At 44.9% G+C, this 19402-nt stretch overlaps 1 protein-coding gene across 1 annotated transcript in view; it reads left to right on the plus strand.

The window, feature by feature from the left end:
- Positions 1-15579: 15579 nt before the first annotated feature.
- NDUFAB1 (NADH:ubiquinone oxidoreductase subunit AB1) overlaps positions 15580-19402 on the plus strand; it is a 29347-nt gene continuing 25524 nt past the window's right edge. The window contains exons 1-2 of the mRNA XM_082261080.1: positions 15580-15784; positions 19189-19311. Coding sequence (XP_082117206.1) covers positions 15638-15784; positions 19189-19311 — 270 coding nt within the window. The 5' untranslated portion in view covers positions 15580-15637. The remainder of the gene's footprint in view (positions 15785-19188; positions 19312-19402) is intronic.

Here is a 19402-nt window from a genome sequence, read left to right on the forward strand (position 1 = left end):
CTGTACATACTACCCACCGCCATACACTATGCACTCCGCTTCTGCATATACTGTCCACCATTACACCCTAATCACTCCTCTTCTATACATACTATCCACTGTCATACACTCCGCACTCCTACACATACTGTCATACCCTCTGCAGTGAAATGAATGCCCCACCCATAAAGTACATTCTTCAATAGATTGTTGAATGCACAGCTAAAAACGTGTCCTTGGAACTTTTTGGAAATGTTGGCAACTATGTCCTGTACAACTCACAGTCACACACACAGATTCTGTTACAGGACCTGGGGGCGGCTGTCTGAGGGCAGGATCAGCATTACTGGGAGCGTGGGGGAAAGGAAATCTCCCATGCCAGTGAGCTTTGTCTGAGTTGAGGTCTGTGAATTTAGGGGGGGGGGGGGGGTGGAAATTGTGCAGACTGTGGCAGACTGAGCTGGGGTGGGGTAATTGATTGTACCAGGGGACAGACTGACTGGGAGGGTTATTGTACTGGAGCAGACTGACTTTGGGGGGGGGGGGGGATTGTGCTGGGGACAGAGTGACTTGGGGGGCGGGGGTAATATTGTACAGAGATTTCTCAATCCACCTAATTTGTGTAGGTGGAGGAATATTTTGCACACTGACTGACCAAGAAAAAACAAACCATCTATGGCCAGCTTAACAGAGTCCTGCATTACATACTGTATGCTATTTTGTATATTGCACACTCCTGCATTGCATACAGTATATTGCACATTACTGCTGGTTGCTAGACAGTTACTGACTATTTTAATGATGTTCTTCTTTACGGTAGGTTCAAAGTATTAGCTCTAATAGAAGTGTTTTCATTTTTAAAATAATAATTGTACTGCGGTTTATACACATCTAGTAGAAGAAGGGTTTTGTTTTATAGGCATGCCCCTTTAAGCCCCTCCCACTCCCCCCCCCCCCCCCATTTTTAGCACAATGTGGCTCTACCCACCTTTTTGCACGGCATGCTACTTGCACTATTTTACCACTCTGCTTAGGGTGCCTAAAGGCACCCCAGGTCTTGTACAATCTTAGAAACACCCCTGCACAAAGAAAAGCATGCCAACTCTTCAACACAGCACACTAAGCGCACCACAATTTTTTTTCATCAAGCAATGGAGCCCAGTTTATAATCTTGCACACAGGCCCATGGATTTCATAAAACGCCCCTGGAACAAAGTAAGCTAGCACCATCTGCAGCCAGCAAAAAAAAAAAATGGCTATCCTATTAATATTATAAAAGTAGAATTGCATAGTTATTACCTTTGTTCCATTGATTACCTATTTTATGTATAGTATATTGTTACAGCTCCAATGCAAATGCCAAGATTTATGAGATGCGCTTTGTGAAGATCTGCCACATCACCCATTTTTTACAAGCATAGACTGGCTGAAACTGGAGGGTGGGGAAGTAAGCCCGCCATTTACCATGGAGATGGTAAGTATAGGAACCACACATGGGTCCTTGGCAGTGCTCCAGCAGACGTCCTCTGACGAAACGCGTAGGGTGCAGTCTTTTACGTCATTACGTCACTTCCGGCATTTGGAGCGAGGGCCGTGGAACGCGGAAGCTTCCCGGCTAATCTGATCGCGGACAGCCTACAGCTAAAACTGTAAGTCACTACACCATTCTTGTGGTTGTAAAAGATACTGCACCAGGGTGTTTCCATTTTTTCTTTATGTTTGAGGGATCGTTATCTACAAACAACTTTTCCATCGAAGGAACCCCTGGGCATTACCATCCCTATCTCCTTGGGAAAAACACACAGCAGGTTGTATATACAGGGTGCGACACCTAGTGGCCACGCTGGTGATTGCAACCCGGATCTTTTTTCACTGCTAATGAATAAAACCCCTTTTATATCAACTTCTTTTCACCTTTACTCACACTTATCCAAGGGAACCTTTTCCTAAATTATCCTATTCACTACTTATAAAAATCATCATATAGCACTATTGTTTTTATGCACACTGCATAATCTGTATTTTGAATAAAATTCACTGTTCCTTTCTAATTTTTTCTGGATTATTTATTGCACAAGCACTTGGCACTTTAATACTATCAATTATAAGAATAAAATATTTGGTCTTCATATAGACTTATATCACTTATGCACCTTATAATTTATCTTTCACAGTGGGAATACACCACTCATTTATTTAAGTGCATTTTATCACTTTTAAAAAGGTAGCGCCGTTTTCAACCTTTCTTGCAATTTTTCATCTCTTAACCCTTCATTGGGTTCGGTTGTTGGCAGCTTACACCTTATAATTTAGATATGGTTGATATATATTCCATAGCGCTGGTCACCTTTGTTTATTCTATCTTTGTCCAATGTTCTGCCATCTATATTTTCCCAGGACCTGAGTGTGCATAACCATTTCAAATAGAAAGGCCATCATTGTACATCTTCCAATAATAATGTTTTTTTCTCTTCACAGTGCCCACTGACTGACCTAACGACAGAGATGAAAATGGAGGAAATCATACCTCCTCCTGAAGAACAACAGGAGCCTGAATTTAGAAAAGAAGACCAGAAGCTTTATTGTGGGTTCTCTTTCACCAGCAGCAGGTTGGGAGAAGAACAAAAATCACAGGTGTCATCAGCTCCCCCTGCAAAGAACCCCTGATCATCAAATGCCAACAATGAATGAGACAGTTAAGGTAGTTTTGTAGCCTGCTGATTTAGGAATGAATTTTGTACACCTAAATTCATATACATATGTTCCTAGAAGAATCTGCACCTTCATCTGTTCCCATAGTGCAGTAGGATAATATGTCTCTAGTAGCTTAGCCCAGTGGCCACTATCATGTTTGCACTTCTCCTTCACTCTACCTTACGTCTTTTTTCTTTGTGCTGTTAGATTGGATTTCCCTGGACTGTGGACTCCCAATCACGCCAGTTCCCATTTGATGCTGCCACCTCTGCCGTTATCAAGAACTACCACCTGCCGCAACTCCTAAAGCATTCCCCTTGGCTTCAATCCAGTAAGCAATTAGAGAATGTTTTTGTGGTGTGCTTTCTCAAATAAATGATTTGCTATAGTCTCATATTTGCTCTTCTCCTTCTCCCTATTTGTGCTGTTAGGTTCTTCTGGACTGACGCCGTCGCCACCCACTATGGACCAGCCACTGGCACTGCTGGATCAGGTCCCTTTCTTGCACCTCTGTCTTCTGGTAAGTTATAGAAGCCTGGTATGGAATGTCTATGTGTATGTGACTGTTACTGTGGGGAAGGGAACTTGGGTGGGTGGAGTGGGGATTGAAGTCATATCAAGCTAATGTTTTTTTTCTTCTTCCCTAGCAAATTCGACAGGATTGAGAAAGCAGATGTATGGTCCTACAGAAACCACCACCGCCACCAGCTTAGACAACCAGCTCATGTAACTGTAAGTGCTTATCCTTCACACAATACACCCCACACTCACTTTGTCTTTGCAGCCTACTGTAGTGGGCAACATATACAAACTACATGATTTTTATTTTAATTTCCTTTTTTTAGACACCTTCCAAGACTCCACATCCACAACAATCTTCACACGTGATGCATCTCTGTCTAATTGCAGCTAGCGTGTTTTAGTAGTAAAATTCTGCAGACAATTCCTAAAGGTCAGTTTTCATTAACTATAGCTTTCCTGACTTTCGTGTACACATACAGGCATCTGCAACACACAAGGCAGTACTAGTACAGGTTACACAGTCAGTGTCAGTTACTTAAATGTTAGAGGCTCACTCTGGGCTGGTTAGAGTGTAGTTTGGTTCTCTGATTCCGTGTACTAAGATTTAGGAGGGCTCATTCAGGGCTGGCTTAATTCTTTGAGTTCAGTGCTGTTGGTAACAGAAGAGTAAATATCTCTCTTCTTTAAAGGGCTCTTTCACGCGGTCCGCCTCCGTAGGCGGATCCGTGCTGCTCAGCGGGGATCAAACCGCCGATCCCCGCTGAGCCGGCGGATGACAGCTCCGTCTCGGCTTGCAGTGCGGAGAGGGAGGTGTCACAGCTCCCGCTGCTCTCTATGGGGGATCGGATGAGAGCGGACCGCCTGTCCGCTCTCATCCGATCCGATCCCTGAACTGATGGAAAAATAGGGTTTCCATCCGTCCAGATTTCACGGACAGGATCGGATACGGATGACAGCGGGTGTCAGCGGAGGTGTCTCCGCTGACATCCGCTGCCCCATAGAGCTGCATGGAGGATCCGATCAGATCCGCCTAAAAAACTGACAGGCGGATCTGATCGGATCGCCCGTGTGAAAGAGCCCTAAAGCGGTTGTATCCCCAAAAAACAAAAAAAAACAAAAACAAAACCCTGCAAGACATTGGCATAATGCCCCCACACAGTCGCCCGGACACCGATGAGGGAGCTGTTATGTTTCCTCTGCGTCTCTTCCGGGTTTGGCGGGTCTGACGCTCTGAGTGGCCGGAGCCGCGATGACGTCACTCCCGCGCATGCGCCCGGGAGTTCATTTTCCGGCAAGGAGCTCTGAAGGTCCGGCAAGATACGCCAGACCTTTAGAGAGCATGCGCCGCTGGTGTCAGCGGCTACATGCAGGGTGAATATCTCCTAAACTGTGCAGGTTTAGGAGATATTAATTTTACATACAGGTAAGCCTTATTATAGGCATACCTGTAAGTAAAAGTTAAAAATACGAGTATACTACCGCTTTAAGGTGACAGTCTGTGCATTTGCACTTTATGAATAAAAGGGGCAATGCCCGAGCCACCTATAGAAAAAAAATGAAAAAACAGGCATTGCTCCTTCTTAGACTTATGACTAACAGATCTGCAGTTCAAATACTGGTTGTAAGCTGATCATAAGTCCAAACAAAATGCTAAGTATCTGTGGTGCCAAAAAGTTTTCAGCATAGCACATGGCAGTGTTCGTGATGTCCTTAGTCATGCTGCAAGTTACAAACATGAAACTATTGCTGCAGCCAGGCAAGCCAACTCTGGAATTGGTACATTTGCTATACAAAGCACAGACTCAGAAGTTTTGGCTCATAAAAGAAAAACTTTAACCGAGTTGAAACTAGCTCATTTTATTGCCGAAAAAAATGGCCGACTGGCTTCCAGACTCCAAAATTGTGATTTCCCTTTCTTGTAAGCATACCAAAGGGGTCCATGCTAACTAAAAATGTAATTGACAAGTACAATAAACAGCTGTTGTGCCACAAACTTTCCTCTTGTCACTTTTCATTAATGATTGATTAAACTACAGTGTAATGTTCAGGTACCTTTGGTACCCTAAATTACTCTTTTCACAAGTGTATGCGCCCCACCATTCTCTTTTGGAAAGGTGCGCATACACCTTTAAGACTGAAGCTGTCATCACTCAGCGCCGGACTAGATGGCTATTTAAATCGCCGGTTCTCACTCACATGTGTTCGTTCAAACACCCTTACCTGGATGCTAACTTGGCTTGAAGCTTTCGTGCTTGCAAGCATACCTCGCTGACGGAACCTCGCTGCGCTGATCCCTGCATCCCGCTTCCGGATCATCCGCTCCTCCTGAACCAACCTTCGGCTGTATTGCTATTAGTGCTGAGTACCCCGCAGGGGAACCCTCTATAAACTTATACTAAGCTTACACTATCTAGCTCTGCATAGTAAAGACTATTTATCACATCTGCATATCTAGATTGCTACTTATTCCTGCACTGGGTTGATCACTCTTGTACAGTATGTCCACCTGCTACTCTGTCATCTGCTACCATACATGATTGCTAAACCTACCTGCATCCATCTGCTACTGTCTTACCTTCAAGTGTCTGTCACCTACCACCTCCACTCAACCTATCTCTTAAATCTTCATCACTGTGTTACTACATACATAAAGTCACTCTAGGAACCAGCTTGTTGAGTGTGTGTATTTACTAGCTGAATTAAGACCTTCCACACATGATGAGTCATTGAGGTTGGGAATGGTATCTCAGCATCTCTCTTACATGACTACTGAAGTGGAATATTTCTGCAGCTGAAAATCCACACCATACATGAAACGCAGGAGCGTTACAGATTGAACGAACCTACAAATGGATTCAGCAGAAATAACCACTCAGGTGACACAATTAAAACAGCAAGTAACTGCGTTAATACACGCACTTGCTGAATTAAAAGAAGACAATCAGGCTCTGTCGCAGCAGGTAATTAGACTGACACAACTTACCTCTGCTCAGTCCCCTGAACCCAAGATAAATCCCCCTTTGGTATTTGCAGGCGATCGCAAAAAATTTCGCGAATTTAAAAACGCATGCGAGTTACTTTTTTTGCTAAAACCTCGTACCTACCTTACTGACCACATTAAGGTTTGTACTATTATTTCTTACCTAACAGGCGATCCTCGAGCCTGGGCAGACTCTCTTTTTGAGAAAAACGACCAGCTTCTCAACTCCTATGCCTTGTTCCTAGCAGAACTCACTAGCCTATATGATGACCCCAATAGGCAGAGTACTGCCGATCTTCAATTAAGATCCTTGAAACAAGGAAGGAGGCCTGTAGAAGACTTTGTCGCGGAATTCAAGAGATGGACCCTTGATTCAGAATGGAATGATGCATCTCTGAAAACCCAATTTAGGCTTGGCCTATCAGAAGCCGTTAAGGACGAACTCGCCCGAGCGGATCTACCAAAAACCCTGGATGCATTAATACAACTCAGTATTACCATAGATAGAAGACTACGAGAAAGAAAGGCTGAGAAAATGGGAATGCCATTATCCGTTTCCTCTCGGATTCCGGCCGTTAACCCCGTTCCTATGGAGGTAGGAACCATACGCCCACCGCTATCAACTATGGAAAAAGCCAAAAGACGATATGAAAATCTCTGCTTGTACTGTGCATCCCCGGATCACAAGATAAATGTCTGTCCCCTAGTCAACAAAAAGAAGGGTGAGTGTTCACATGTCCTCCTAGGGGGATTGACAACTTCATTCACTAACCCTTACATTTTTGTTTGTTTGACATTACAGTGGGACCAGAACAGGATTACTACTAAGGCCATGATTGACACAGGATCTTGTGGAAATTATATTGATATATGTTTTGCTGCTTCAAATAAAATTCCTATTATTTCTAAACTTAAACCTGTCTCAGTAAGTCTTATTACCGGTGTTCCGTTATCCTCTGGTCCAATCACCGATCAGACACAAGCACTTCTAGTCACAATTAACGAGTCTCATAGGGAGACTACTACCTTCGATTTAATACCTTCACCCCACTTTCCCATTGTGTTGGGACTTCCCTGGTTACACACACACCAACCAACCATAGATTGGAAGGAACGGTCCTTGGCCTTCCTCTCTTGCTATTGCGAGGATACGTGTAACCTCCCGTCTTCCGGGAAGATTCTGTCTATGGTGACAGATGAGATTGCACCACTATGTTATCAGGATCTTTCTGAGGTTTTTCTTGAGAAAAATGCTCAAGCATTACCTCCTCATCGAGACTATGATTGTAGCATTGATCTACTCCCAAATAGCAAATTGCCGTTCGGTCATGTTTATCCTCTTTCACAGGATGAACTTTCCCATCTCAAAACCTATTTGGATGAGAATTTGGAAAAAGGTTTTATTAGACCTTCCACTTCTTCCACAGCAGCAGGACTCTTTTTTGTTCGCAATAAGGACTCAAGTCTCAGACCTATCATCGACTACAGGAAATTGAATGCTATCACAATAAAAGATCGCTATCCTCTACCGCTTATCCCTGAGCTCATTGAGCAGGTGCGTGGAGCTACCTATTTTTCAAAATTGGACCTGAAAGGAGCATACAATCTCATTCGAATCCGTGATGGAGACGAGTGGAAGACTGCATTCAGAACCAGATACGGATTGTTCGAATATGTTGTGATGCCATTCGGGCTATGCAACGCCCCTGCAGTTTTCCAACGATTTATAAACAATATTTTTAAAGACTTACTAGATGTCTGTGTTGTGGTATATCTGGACGATATACTTATATATTCACGATCCCTGTCTGAACACATAAGACATGTAAGACTTGTACTATCGAGATTGCTTGCACATAACCTTTATGTGAAACTGAAGAAATGCTTGTTTCATAAAGACGAGGTACTCTTTCTAGGCTACATCATATCCAAAACAGGAATCGAGATGGACATGAGTAAAATATCCTGCATTCAGGATTGGCCTACACCAACCACACGCAAGGCGCTACAGCGATTCCTGGGATTTTCAAATTTCTACAGGAAGTTCATTAAAAACTTTTCTGCTATTGTGAGACCCCTCACACAGCTCACTAGCATAAAAAAACCATTCAAATGGTCAGAAGAAGCCAATAAAGCTTTTCACTTGTTAAAGACAAGGTTTACTTCCGCTCCCATATTACGCCATCCAGACCCATCCCTCCAATACATTCTGGAGGTAGATGCGTCAAACATGGCAGTAGGAGCAATACTCTCCCAACGACCAACCCACACTTCACCACTTCATCCAGTCGCCTTTTTTTTCTAAATCCCTAAGCAGTCCCGAGATAAATTACCCCGTGGGTGAAAAGGAACTGCTTGCTATAAAATTGGCTCTGGAGAATTGGCGACATTTGCTCGAAGGCACCCAATTACCAATAATAATATACACGGACCATAAAAACCTCCAATATCTTCAGACTAGCAAAACTCTCTCACACCGACAGGTACGATGGTCACTATTCTTTCTAAGGTTTAACTTCCTAGTGACTTACACACCTGCAGATAAGAACAAAAAGGCGGATGCACTATCACGACTAACTGAAGAAAACTACTTTGAAATCCCTTCCGTTCCTATAATACCTCACAAACGCATTATTGGAGTTGTCCGTTCCTTGAAGGAAGAGGTTTTGCATGGTATAAGTTTGGATTCACCCCCACCACAACTAAATACTGATGCAGAAGGCTTCCTCTACTACAACGACAAACTTTACATACCACCTACCCTACGCACCAAGATCTTGGAATTATCTCATGATGTACCTATGGCAGGACATATGGGTATGACAAAGACTCTTAATTTGATTTCCCGGCAATTCTGGTGGCCTGACATGAAAACATCTATACAAAAATTCGTCTCTTCATGCAATGTCTGTGCCAGGTCCAAAATTGACACTACGAGACCATCCGGTCTACTATGCAGTCTACCAATACCCCAAACTCCATGGGAAGTTTTGTCCTTGGACTTCATCGTAGAATTGCCTCTTTCCAAAGGATTTAATACCATCTTGGTGTCAGTGGACCATCTGACAAAGATGGCACATTTCATTGCTATTCGCAGACTACCTTCGTCCAAACAAACGGCAGAACTCCTGATGAAACATGTCTTTAGATTACATGGTATCCCAAAAACTCTTCTGTCTGACCGTGGATCCCAATTTATTTCTAAGTTCTGGCAAGAACTATGTCACATACTACGGATCGAGCGGAAGCTCACTTCTCCTTACCATCCGCAGACCAACGGACAGACTGAAAGAGTCAACCAATGCATCGAGCAGTATTTATGTTGTTACACTTCTTACCAACAGGATGATTGGGTGGATCTTCTCCCTCTGGCAGAATTTGCCTACAACAACGCAACCCACAGTACAACCAAGCAGAGTCCGTTCTACTTGAACTATGGGTTTCATCCCTCTATTCTTCCACCACGCATCCTTCCTTCGAACAACCCAGTAGCCTCAGATTATCTTACCCAAATAAAGGATTCTCTGGGTTTATTAAATACTACCATTGCACACGCTCACAGTCAACAAAAGAAGTACTATGATCTTCGCAGAAGACCTTCTCCACAGTACACTATCGGGGACCTCGTTTGGCTCTCATCAAAAAATTTAAGATTGAAGATCCCTAGCAAAAAGCTTGGACCTCTGTTCTTGGGACCTTTCCCAATCAAAAAACTTATTGGAAAAGCTGCAGTACAGCTTACATTGCCAATAGACCTAAAAATCCATCCCATTTCCCATGTGTCGCTACTGAAGCCCCATGTTCCGGACCAAGGAATAAGGCCTAATATTCCACCTACCTCCTGTACAAGTTGAAGGTGGAGAAGAATACGAGATAAAAGAGATTCTGGATTCTCGTATCTACAGAAGAAGACTTCAGTACTTGGTTAGATGGAAGAACTATGGGCCCCAAGACGACACCTGGCTAAACACCTCTGAAATACATGCCTCTAGATTAATCCGCAATTTTCATGCGAGATACCCAGACAAACCAGCTCCAGAGGCCTTCAGGAGCCGGCCTTAAGGGGGGGGTATTGTAATGTTCCGGTACCTTTGGTACCCTAAATTACTCTTTTCACAAGTGTATGCGCCCCACCATTCTCTTTTGGAAAGGTGCGCATACACCTTTAAGACTGAAGCTGTCATCACTCAGCGCCGGACTAGATGGCTATTTAAATCGCCGGTTCTCACTCACATGTGTTCGTTCAAACACCCTTACCTGGATGCTAACTTGGCTTGAAGCTTTCGTGCTTGCAAGCATACCTCGCTGACGGAACCTCGCTGTGCTGATCCCTGCATCCCGCTTCCGGATCATCCGCTCCTCCTGAACCAACCTTCGGCTGTATTGCTATTAGTGCTAAGTACACCGCAGGGGAACCCTCTATAAACTTATACTAAGCTTACACTATCTAGCTCTGCATAGTAAAGACTATTTATCACATCTGCATATCTAGATTGCTAGCTCTTAAGACTACTGCTACTTATTCCTGCACTGGGTTGATCACTCTTGTATGTCCACCTGCTACTCTGTCATCTGCTACCATACATGATTGCTAAACCTACCTGCATCCATCTGCTACTGTCTTACCTTCAAGTGTCTGTCACCTACCACCTCCACTCAACCTATCTCTTAAATCTTCATCACTGTGTTACTACATACATAAAGTCACTCTAGGAACCAGCTTGTTGAGTGTGTGTATTTACTAGCTGAATTAAGACCTTCCACACATGATGAGTCATTGAGGTTGGGAATGGTATCTCAGCATCTCTCTTACATGACTACCGAAGTGGAATATTTCTGCAGCTGAAAATCCACACCATACATGAAACGCAGGAGCGTTACATACAGACATCTCGACAACCAAAAAAATAGCCATGGTAGTCATCTATTTTGATGCTGGTAAAAGCCAATACCAGTTCTACCGCCTTTTTGATCTCACTGAAGATACTACTGATACAATTCTTGAGCAGATTAAAAAATGTTTTGTGAAAGATGGTATCACCATGAAAAATGTAAGGCACTTGGTACAGAAGGTGCAAGTGTAATGGCTGGTCCAAGAAACTCTGTACTATCCCACTTCAAAATAGAGCAGCCTTTCTTCTTTCACATTCAATGTACCTGCCATATTGCTACAGGAGCCTGTAAAGCCATACCTAAAACTGTTGAGCAAATTTGCAGAGACGTACAGAACCACTTTCCACATACTTGCAAATGCATACAATTGTATCACTAATTTAAGGAATTTGTTGAGGCAGATTGTTTAAAGATTTTACAGCTTTGTTCTACCAGTTGGCTTTCTATGCTTGAGTGTGTCAACTGCATTCTCAGTCAATATGAAGCCCTGTTAAATTACTTTTAGTCAAGTGATGATGCAGACCGCTTGCTAACTGTGTCTTGCTACGGGATCCTATCACTAAGTGCTACTTTCTGTTCCTTCAATCAGATCTGCCAAATTTCATCCAATTCAATCAAATTTTCCAGAGCAATTCCCCTATGCTACCTGACTTGTACTTGAAGTACTGCCAACTGCCTAAAAGACTTATGTGCTACTTAATCAGGCCAGACCCCTGATTTGCCCTTGAAAATGATGCACTGATTGCATTTGACCACACTAAGCCCCCGTTCACAATGACTGCAGCTTTTAAATCTTGCGACTTCATCTAAAATCACATGATTTTTAAAGTCAGAATCACTGCCACTTGGAAGACATCTGTGCGGCTTCATGCACAGATGTCTATGCAAGTCGCACACGAAATCGCCAAAAGTAGTGTAGGAACTACTTTTTCAAGTCGGTGCGGCACCGCAAAGTCAGTATCGCACTGTTTTAAACAGAGCGATTGCCGGTAATATGCTGTGATTTGTCATGCAATTTGACCTGTCAAATCGCATGACAAGTCACTCCAATGTGAATGGGGGCTTGCAGTGCTAACTTTAAGGCCCCTTTCACACTTGTGCAACCTAAAAGTTGTGCAATTTTTTTACGCAATTTTGACTGGACTTGAAGCAATGCCTATGTCTATGGACCTCAAAATACATCAAAGTCGAACCAAAGTAGTGCAGGGACTACTTTAAAGTTGTTACCACTTGAAGTCGCTTAGATATGAACGGTACTCATTGGAAATCATGGAGTACGATTTGTCCTGCGACTTTGCAGTCCCAAGTCGCACAAGTGTGAAAGGGGCCTTAATCAACAGACAGTTTAAAAGCCTACCAAACAAGGGAACATCTGTCTACAGTATAGGAAAAAGGTAGACGGTTGGAATCGGCGCTACCTGATATATATAATGTTCCAAGGTCTTATAAAATAATGGTATTCCCAGATCGCAAATCAATACTCAATGTATACAAGGATGTGCAGGATAAGGTGCAAGTGCAAATGTGCAAAATGGCAGAGATAATATCTGGGTAAATATATAAGCCTTATAAAGTGTAAAGCGAAGCGCCGGGATACTTCTGCGTTCCAACAATGGCAAACTGCAAACCGGAAGTGACGTTGACGCAAAGTACCGCCCCGGGCACCCACTGATTGGTTGGTTCTGCAGTCAATTGCAGCACAGCTGGGGCGGCGGGGGTGTGCTCCCTACCATGGCGTGCAGATCATGTACTAAGTACATGATCTGGTGCAGAGCGGCCACTCTGCCGCAGTATAACTACGGTGGGCGGTCCGCAAGAGGTTAATAAAAACTGATCTTAGGAACAACTTGTAACTTCCATGTTGGAAGGACTGCTGTCAGCAAAGAGTGGTCCAGGGTAAATTACTCAGGAAATGCTTAAACATGTTGATTACACGATGGGGTTGATTTACTAAAACTGGAGAGGGCAAAATCTTGTGCAGTTCTGCATAGAAACCAATCAGCTTCCAGGTACCCTAGTTTGGAGCCAGTCCACAGGCCTGCGCCATTTTAACCACTTGGCGCTCGCTTTATAGCTGAAAGACGGCTACAGTGCGGGCTTAAAATGCCGGGAGGGTATAAATGGATGTCCTCCTGTTCTCACGCTTCCCACGGCGCGCTCTGCAATCGTGGACCAATCACAGCTGGCCCTTTACCACGTGATAAGCTTTTAGCCAATGACAGATGATCACGAGAGTAAACAGAAGCTGGTTACCTGCTTTTTTTTCCCTCACGCTCATGCTTCTGTTAAAGGGACATTGGTCCCCTTAGTGCCCATCAGTACTGCTAATCAGTGCCCACCAGTGCCACCTATCAGTGCTGCCAATCAGTGCCTCATCAACAGTGTTCCTTATCAGTGCCACCTATCAGTGCCCATCAGGGCTGCCAATCAGTGCCTCATTATCAGTGTCCCTTATCAGTGCCACCTATCGGTGCTGCCTTATCAGTGCCCATCAGTGCAGCCTCATCGGTGCAGCCTATCAGTGCCCATCAGTGCAGCTTATCAGTGTCCATCAGTGCCGCCTCATCAGTGCCCATCAATGCCACCTCATCAGTGCCACCTCATCCGTGCCCATCAGTGCCACCTCATCAGTGCCCAACAGTGCCACCTCATCAGTGTCCATCGGTGAAGGAGAAAAATTACCTGTTTGCAAAATTTTATAACTATGAAAAACTTTTTTTTTTAATTTTCGATCTTTTTTTTGTATGTTTAGCAAAAAAAAAAATCCAGTGGTGATTAAATCCCACCAAAAGAAAGCTATTTGTGTGAAAAAAAAAGATAAAAATGTAATTTGGGTACAGTGTTGCATGACCACGCAATTGTCATTCAAAGTGTGAGCACGCTGAAAGCTGAAAATTGGCCTGGGCAGGAAGGGAGTATAAGTGCCCAGTAAGCAAGTGGTTAAAGTGTGACATGTTTGGTATCTATCTACTCGGCATACCAATTTATTAACCACTTGCTGACTGCCCACAGTAATATTACTGCGACAGTGCGGCTCCCCTGGGTAGTACTACGTGACTGGATTGCCGCCTTCTTCCCACGATCTTCCGGTAAACAGAGAGAAGACCTCCCTGCTTATGTAAACAAAGCAGGCGGATCTTCTCACTGACAGGCAGGGACAGATCAGAAGTTTCAGCTACGCTGAAACTGCGATCTCTGTCTGTGTCACAGAACATCCCCCCCCCCCCAAGTCAGTAAGCATTAGGCATACATTTAACCCCTTGATCACCCCCAGCATTAACCCCCTCCCTGCCAGTGTCATTATTATAGTAACAGTGCATATTTTTAGCACTGATTACTGTAGTAATGTCACTGGTCCCCCCAAAAGTGTCAAAAATGTCAGTTAGGGGTCCGATCTGTCCTCCGCAATGTCGCAGTCCCGCAAAAAAACTGCAGATCACTGCCATTACTAGTAAGAAAAAAAAAAAAAAAACAATAAAAATTACATAAATCTTTCTTGTAGTTAGTAATAAATGTTGCGCAAACCAATCCAAATACGCTTATTGCGATTTTTTTTACCAAAAATATGTAGCAGAAAACAAATTGGCCTAAAATGTTAAAAAAAATTTGATTTTTAAATTTTTTTTTTAGAATGTCATAAAGCAGAAGCTGAAAAATATATATATTTTTTTTTTTCAAAATTGTCACTTTTTTTCGTTTATAGCGCAAAAAAATAAAAGTCGCAGAGGTGATCAAATACCACCAAAAGAAAGCTCTGTTTGTGGGAAAACAAGGATGTAAATTTTGTTTTGGTACAGCGTCGCACGACTGCTCAATTGTCCGTTAAAATAACGCAGTGCCGAATCGCAAAATAGGGCCTAGTCAGGGGGCAAATCCTTCCGGGGCTAAAAGCGGTTAAAGTGTATTTTTTCCAAACAATTTGCATACTTGCAAAAGCGCAGCATGTATTTCGTATGAGATAACAAATTTCAACACCTACCATTTTATTCTTTAGGGCCTCCGCTTAAAAAAATATGCGTAGCACAACGAGAGCACAGCAGTTAGCCCCGCCCATTCTCCACACCTATTCTCAGGAACACCAATTTTCATTACCTTCAGGTATGATTATAGTCTTGGTGAGCTAAGACAGGTTTTGTGTTGCACATGGCAACCCTATAACTTACTGCTAGTGTGTAATTGGTTGCCATGGGAAACCTCACCACTCACCTAGGCTATAAGATACTCTCTGACAGCCGAGCCATGTGACAAGCTCAATGACACACATGACCTTCCACTCTGTCCTCATTGGGTGCACCAAGATGGCGCTGGGGGTTAAATAAAGTGGGTGCACCAAGATGGCGGAATAATGTTCCTTTCCCGTATTTTATATTATTACATACGACGCGCTTTATTGAGGCGGTAGAAAGGGCTTTGTTCGGCTACCGTTCTGTTTTTAGCTGCTGTACGGCGAGCCGCTCTCTATTAGTGCCAAGCTCCTCTCTATGATCTGTGGCCGCTCTATCCTGCCTTCCGGAAGTCTCGCTGGTCCCGTCCTCGCCGCTGTGCAGTGTGGGTAGGCCGCTGTCAGCCATGGCGTCCCGTGCCCTCTGTGTGTGTGTCCGCGCGGCGCTGCGCCCACTCCCCCGGAGCTCCGTGGCGGCCCTGAGCGGAGCCGTGTGCCGGCAGCGCTCCACCCTTAGCCGACCTGCAGAGCCGACCCCGCTCCTCAACACACAGGTACAGTGCGGGCTCAGGGTCACCTGGGGGAGGCCGTGTGTCCATAGTGTGGTAACCTATAGTAACCAATCGCAGGTCACTGTGCTAAAGCTAGGTTGGTACAAGGTGGAATCTGATTGGTCGATGTGCTTAGTGGAACCTGGACTGAGGAACACTCAGGCTGCCAGTGGTGACCTCTCGGGGGTGTCCTTCTGGTTCTACTAGGAAATCCTAAGACTGGTGGCAGGCAGCATTTTTAGCACACAATAAGGAATGACCAGCTTTTCCTTAAAGGGGAACTGAGCTTTTCTATTTATTCCTAATTATTCACACCTACTTACTTTAGATCAGTGGGTGGCTAGGGTTGCCACCTCATCCCTTTAAAACAGAACACATATTAATTACACAGGTTCTGTGGCTGATTAAGGTGGTAATTAAACTCACTTGGAGCCTTCTCTGCATTAAATTAGCCTCAGAACCTCAGTGTAATTCATATGTGTTCTGTTTTAAAGGGATGAGGTGGCAACCCTAGGGGTGCCCCTATCCAAGAGCCCTGGCATATTCTAGGGGGGGGGGGGGCAGCAGCAGTGCATTGGTCCTCTGAGCCGGTGGGGCCCCACAGTGGTGTGCCCCCCCCCCCCCCAGCACACTACATGTGTCTCCGGGGACAGTCTGGGCGATGTGTAAATGGGGGGGGGGCATGGAGGAGACACAGTATGTGACCCCCCTTCTAGTTGATGGTAAAGTGCATACAAATCTAAATAGCCTTTCCAGAGTCCATACTTCTATGGTGAGCCAGGAACGTGGCAGGCATCCTATAACCCTCCAGTCTTACGTCCTGTACACACGATAGGAAAATCACAAGTAAAATTTCGTCTGGCGATAGAGCTTCCGTATGAAAGTAACCTTTTCACTTTCCGGATGAGACTAGCATGCAACCAAACAGACGAAAATTAGTCCGATAATCTGATTGTGTGTACGAGGATTTACTCTGTACTTCCCAGGAAAGTTACAAGTCCTCCCTCTCCAAGGGTTCAAGTGATATTAAAGTGTTTCTTTTTAAATTTTTGCTAAAATATTAATCCTGTTCTACTTACCTCCTCTTTGGAGGCCCCCAGCCGACGCGGTCTGCTCCTTCTTCCTCCAGGTGCCCCCTCTGCATGTGCGGTGCTAAGGGGACACCCGTGAAGGCTTGCTCCCAAGCTGGCCCCCAGCCAGCGCTGTCTGCTCCTTCTTTCTCCAGGTGCCCCCTCTGCTTGTGCGGATCTAAGGGGACACCCGTGAAGGCTTGCTCCCAAGCTGGCCCCCAGCCAGCGCTGTCTGCTCCTTCTTTCTCCAGGTGCCCCCTCTGCTTGTGCGGATCTAAGGGGACACCCGTGAAGGCTTGTTACCAAGCTGGCACCCAGCCGGCTCTGCTCCTTTTTCCTCCCGGTGCCCCCTCTGCATGTGCGGATCTAAGGGGACACCCGTGAAGGCTTGCTCCCAAGCTGGCCCCCAGCCGGCTCTGTCTGCTCCTTCTTCCTCCAGGTGCCCCCCCTCCATGTGCGGTGCTAAGGGGACACCCGAAAAGGCTTGCTGCCAAGCTGGCCCCCAGCTGGCGCTGTCTGCTCCTTCTTCCTCCAGGTGCCCCACTGCATGTGCGGTGCTAAGGGGACACCCTTGAAGGCTTGCTCCCAAGCCGGGCTGTGTGTATCTATAGACGCACACAGCACCGGTAAGCCCCGCCCATGTTCCCTCCTCACTGGAGTCTGGGCCTATGGCTCCTCAGTGTTTTCTGTGAGACCAGGAAGAGAGGAGCGGTGCTGCAGCTGGGACAGCACTGGGTTGGTGAGAGGAGTCAGGTAAGTGTTTAGGGGTTGATTGGGGGGATTTTTAACTACTTACTGACCAGGCTTTTTCTGGCACTTTTTGTTTAGAAGTTTAAATCATTTTTTTTTTTTTTTTTGCTAGAAAATTACTTAGAACCCTCAAACAGATGTAGAGATAGATAAATAATTGGTTTTTATTGGGAAAAAAAAAGGCACAGCACAATAAATTCAGATTACATAGCATATCCGCACATATGATGAGGTAATAATTGACAAACTGTGTCTAACATACAAATTGCATGAATATATGATACAAATGTAAAATACATGCAGTCATCATAAGAGGGGGGGGCGACAGGGCACTTGCCACAGCCCAGGGTAAAGCAGCCAAGAACCTGCTCCGTCCAGGGCTGCCCTTCCCTGGGCACCCCCTACTAATGTACGTCAATTTGTACATGGGTAGTACTGCATCAATAAAGGATTTCCATGAGGCCACCGTAGGAGGGGATGGGGGAAATCCATCTACTTTTTGGTATAGTACAATAGGCATGCAAACAGTGTTTTGGTGTATCGAGGCCAGCAGCAGGGGAAGAATAATTAATCATTTTTACGCTATGGCAAGGGGAAGCCAGCAATTGCATCTGATCCACAGGGCATCAGAGCTGTCGGTGGGGGGTGGGTTGCAATTGCTGCTGGGGGGAATTGGGGGGGGGGGGGAGAGGGTAAGGGGGGGGGTAGGCAGTAGCCAGTGCTGCAAGGTGAGGGAGCAGGAAGCAAAGATGAGATGCAGATAAGTGGCGGGGGGGGGGGGGGGGGGGTAGGTATTTTAGGTAAAAAAAAAAAACTCTGATCAGCGGATTGCTAGCTTCTAATCGGAGCTATAATTTCCTTCAGCAGGAGGAATGTCGGGTCCATACAGACCTGGCCAGCTGGAAGCAGTGCTGTAGGTCCATATGCCGAACAGACCTGGCAGTGAAAGGGTTAAAATACAGCGTCACTTAAAAATTGTCCTTTAATGGGAACCAGTCAGAAATTAGCATTTGTAAGAGACTGAATCTTCCATTTTAAGTTCTAATTCTGCCACTTTTCCTCTCAGGAATATGTGTGTGTGCTTATATTCATCTGTATTCTCTCCCTAGCAAATCAGAAATGCCTTTTTAGCTTCAATGCTTTGCTGAGTCCCTGACCTGGAACAAGCATTGATTCCAAAGTAATATCAGAAGTCCTTATCTGCATTCTTGATCCAGGTTAGTGGTTCAGAGTAGAGGATCAGCCCCATGGCTAGTCAACCGGCATCCATAGGTCAATGTGGATGGGGGAATCCCAGCTGCTGAGTCTTTGTATTCTGGCAGCTGGGAGACTTCCTTGCCATCAGAATGCGCAGATCAGCACCATCAACTATAGTAGGCGGTGCTGATCGAAATAACATTTTCCAGCAGGCTGGTTGTACACAATCAGACGATTTTTGATCTATGGCCAGCCTTATAGTCTGGTTTAAAATTTGGGTGTCAGTGGGGCAGAGCCATAGTAAACTGTATGCAGCATTTTAGGACAATGTGTTTTTTTTCCTGTGTAAATATACATCAAGTTTACCTCTTCTCTATACTTTGTATGCAGGTCTCCAGTTACTTAAATCAGCCATGTCGCCAGTACAGCGGAGCTCCTCCCTTAACCTTGGAAGGCATTGCAGAACGAGTTTTATATGTATTGAAGCTGTACGATAAGGTTGATCCAGAAAAGGTGGGTCTTTTTTTTTTTTTTTCCCTAGTCTTTTAAAGCTTTTAGTGCCAATGTGCCACCTGTGATAGTGAGTTACCAAGCGTACCACCTC

The sequence above is a fragment of the Pelophylax lessonae genome (genome assembly GCF_965119305.1).
Source record: "Pelophylax lessonae genome assembly, chromosome: 6".
Lineage (NCBI taxonomy): Eukaryota > Metazoa > Chordata > Amphibia > Anura > Ranidae > Pelophylax > Pelophylax lessonae.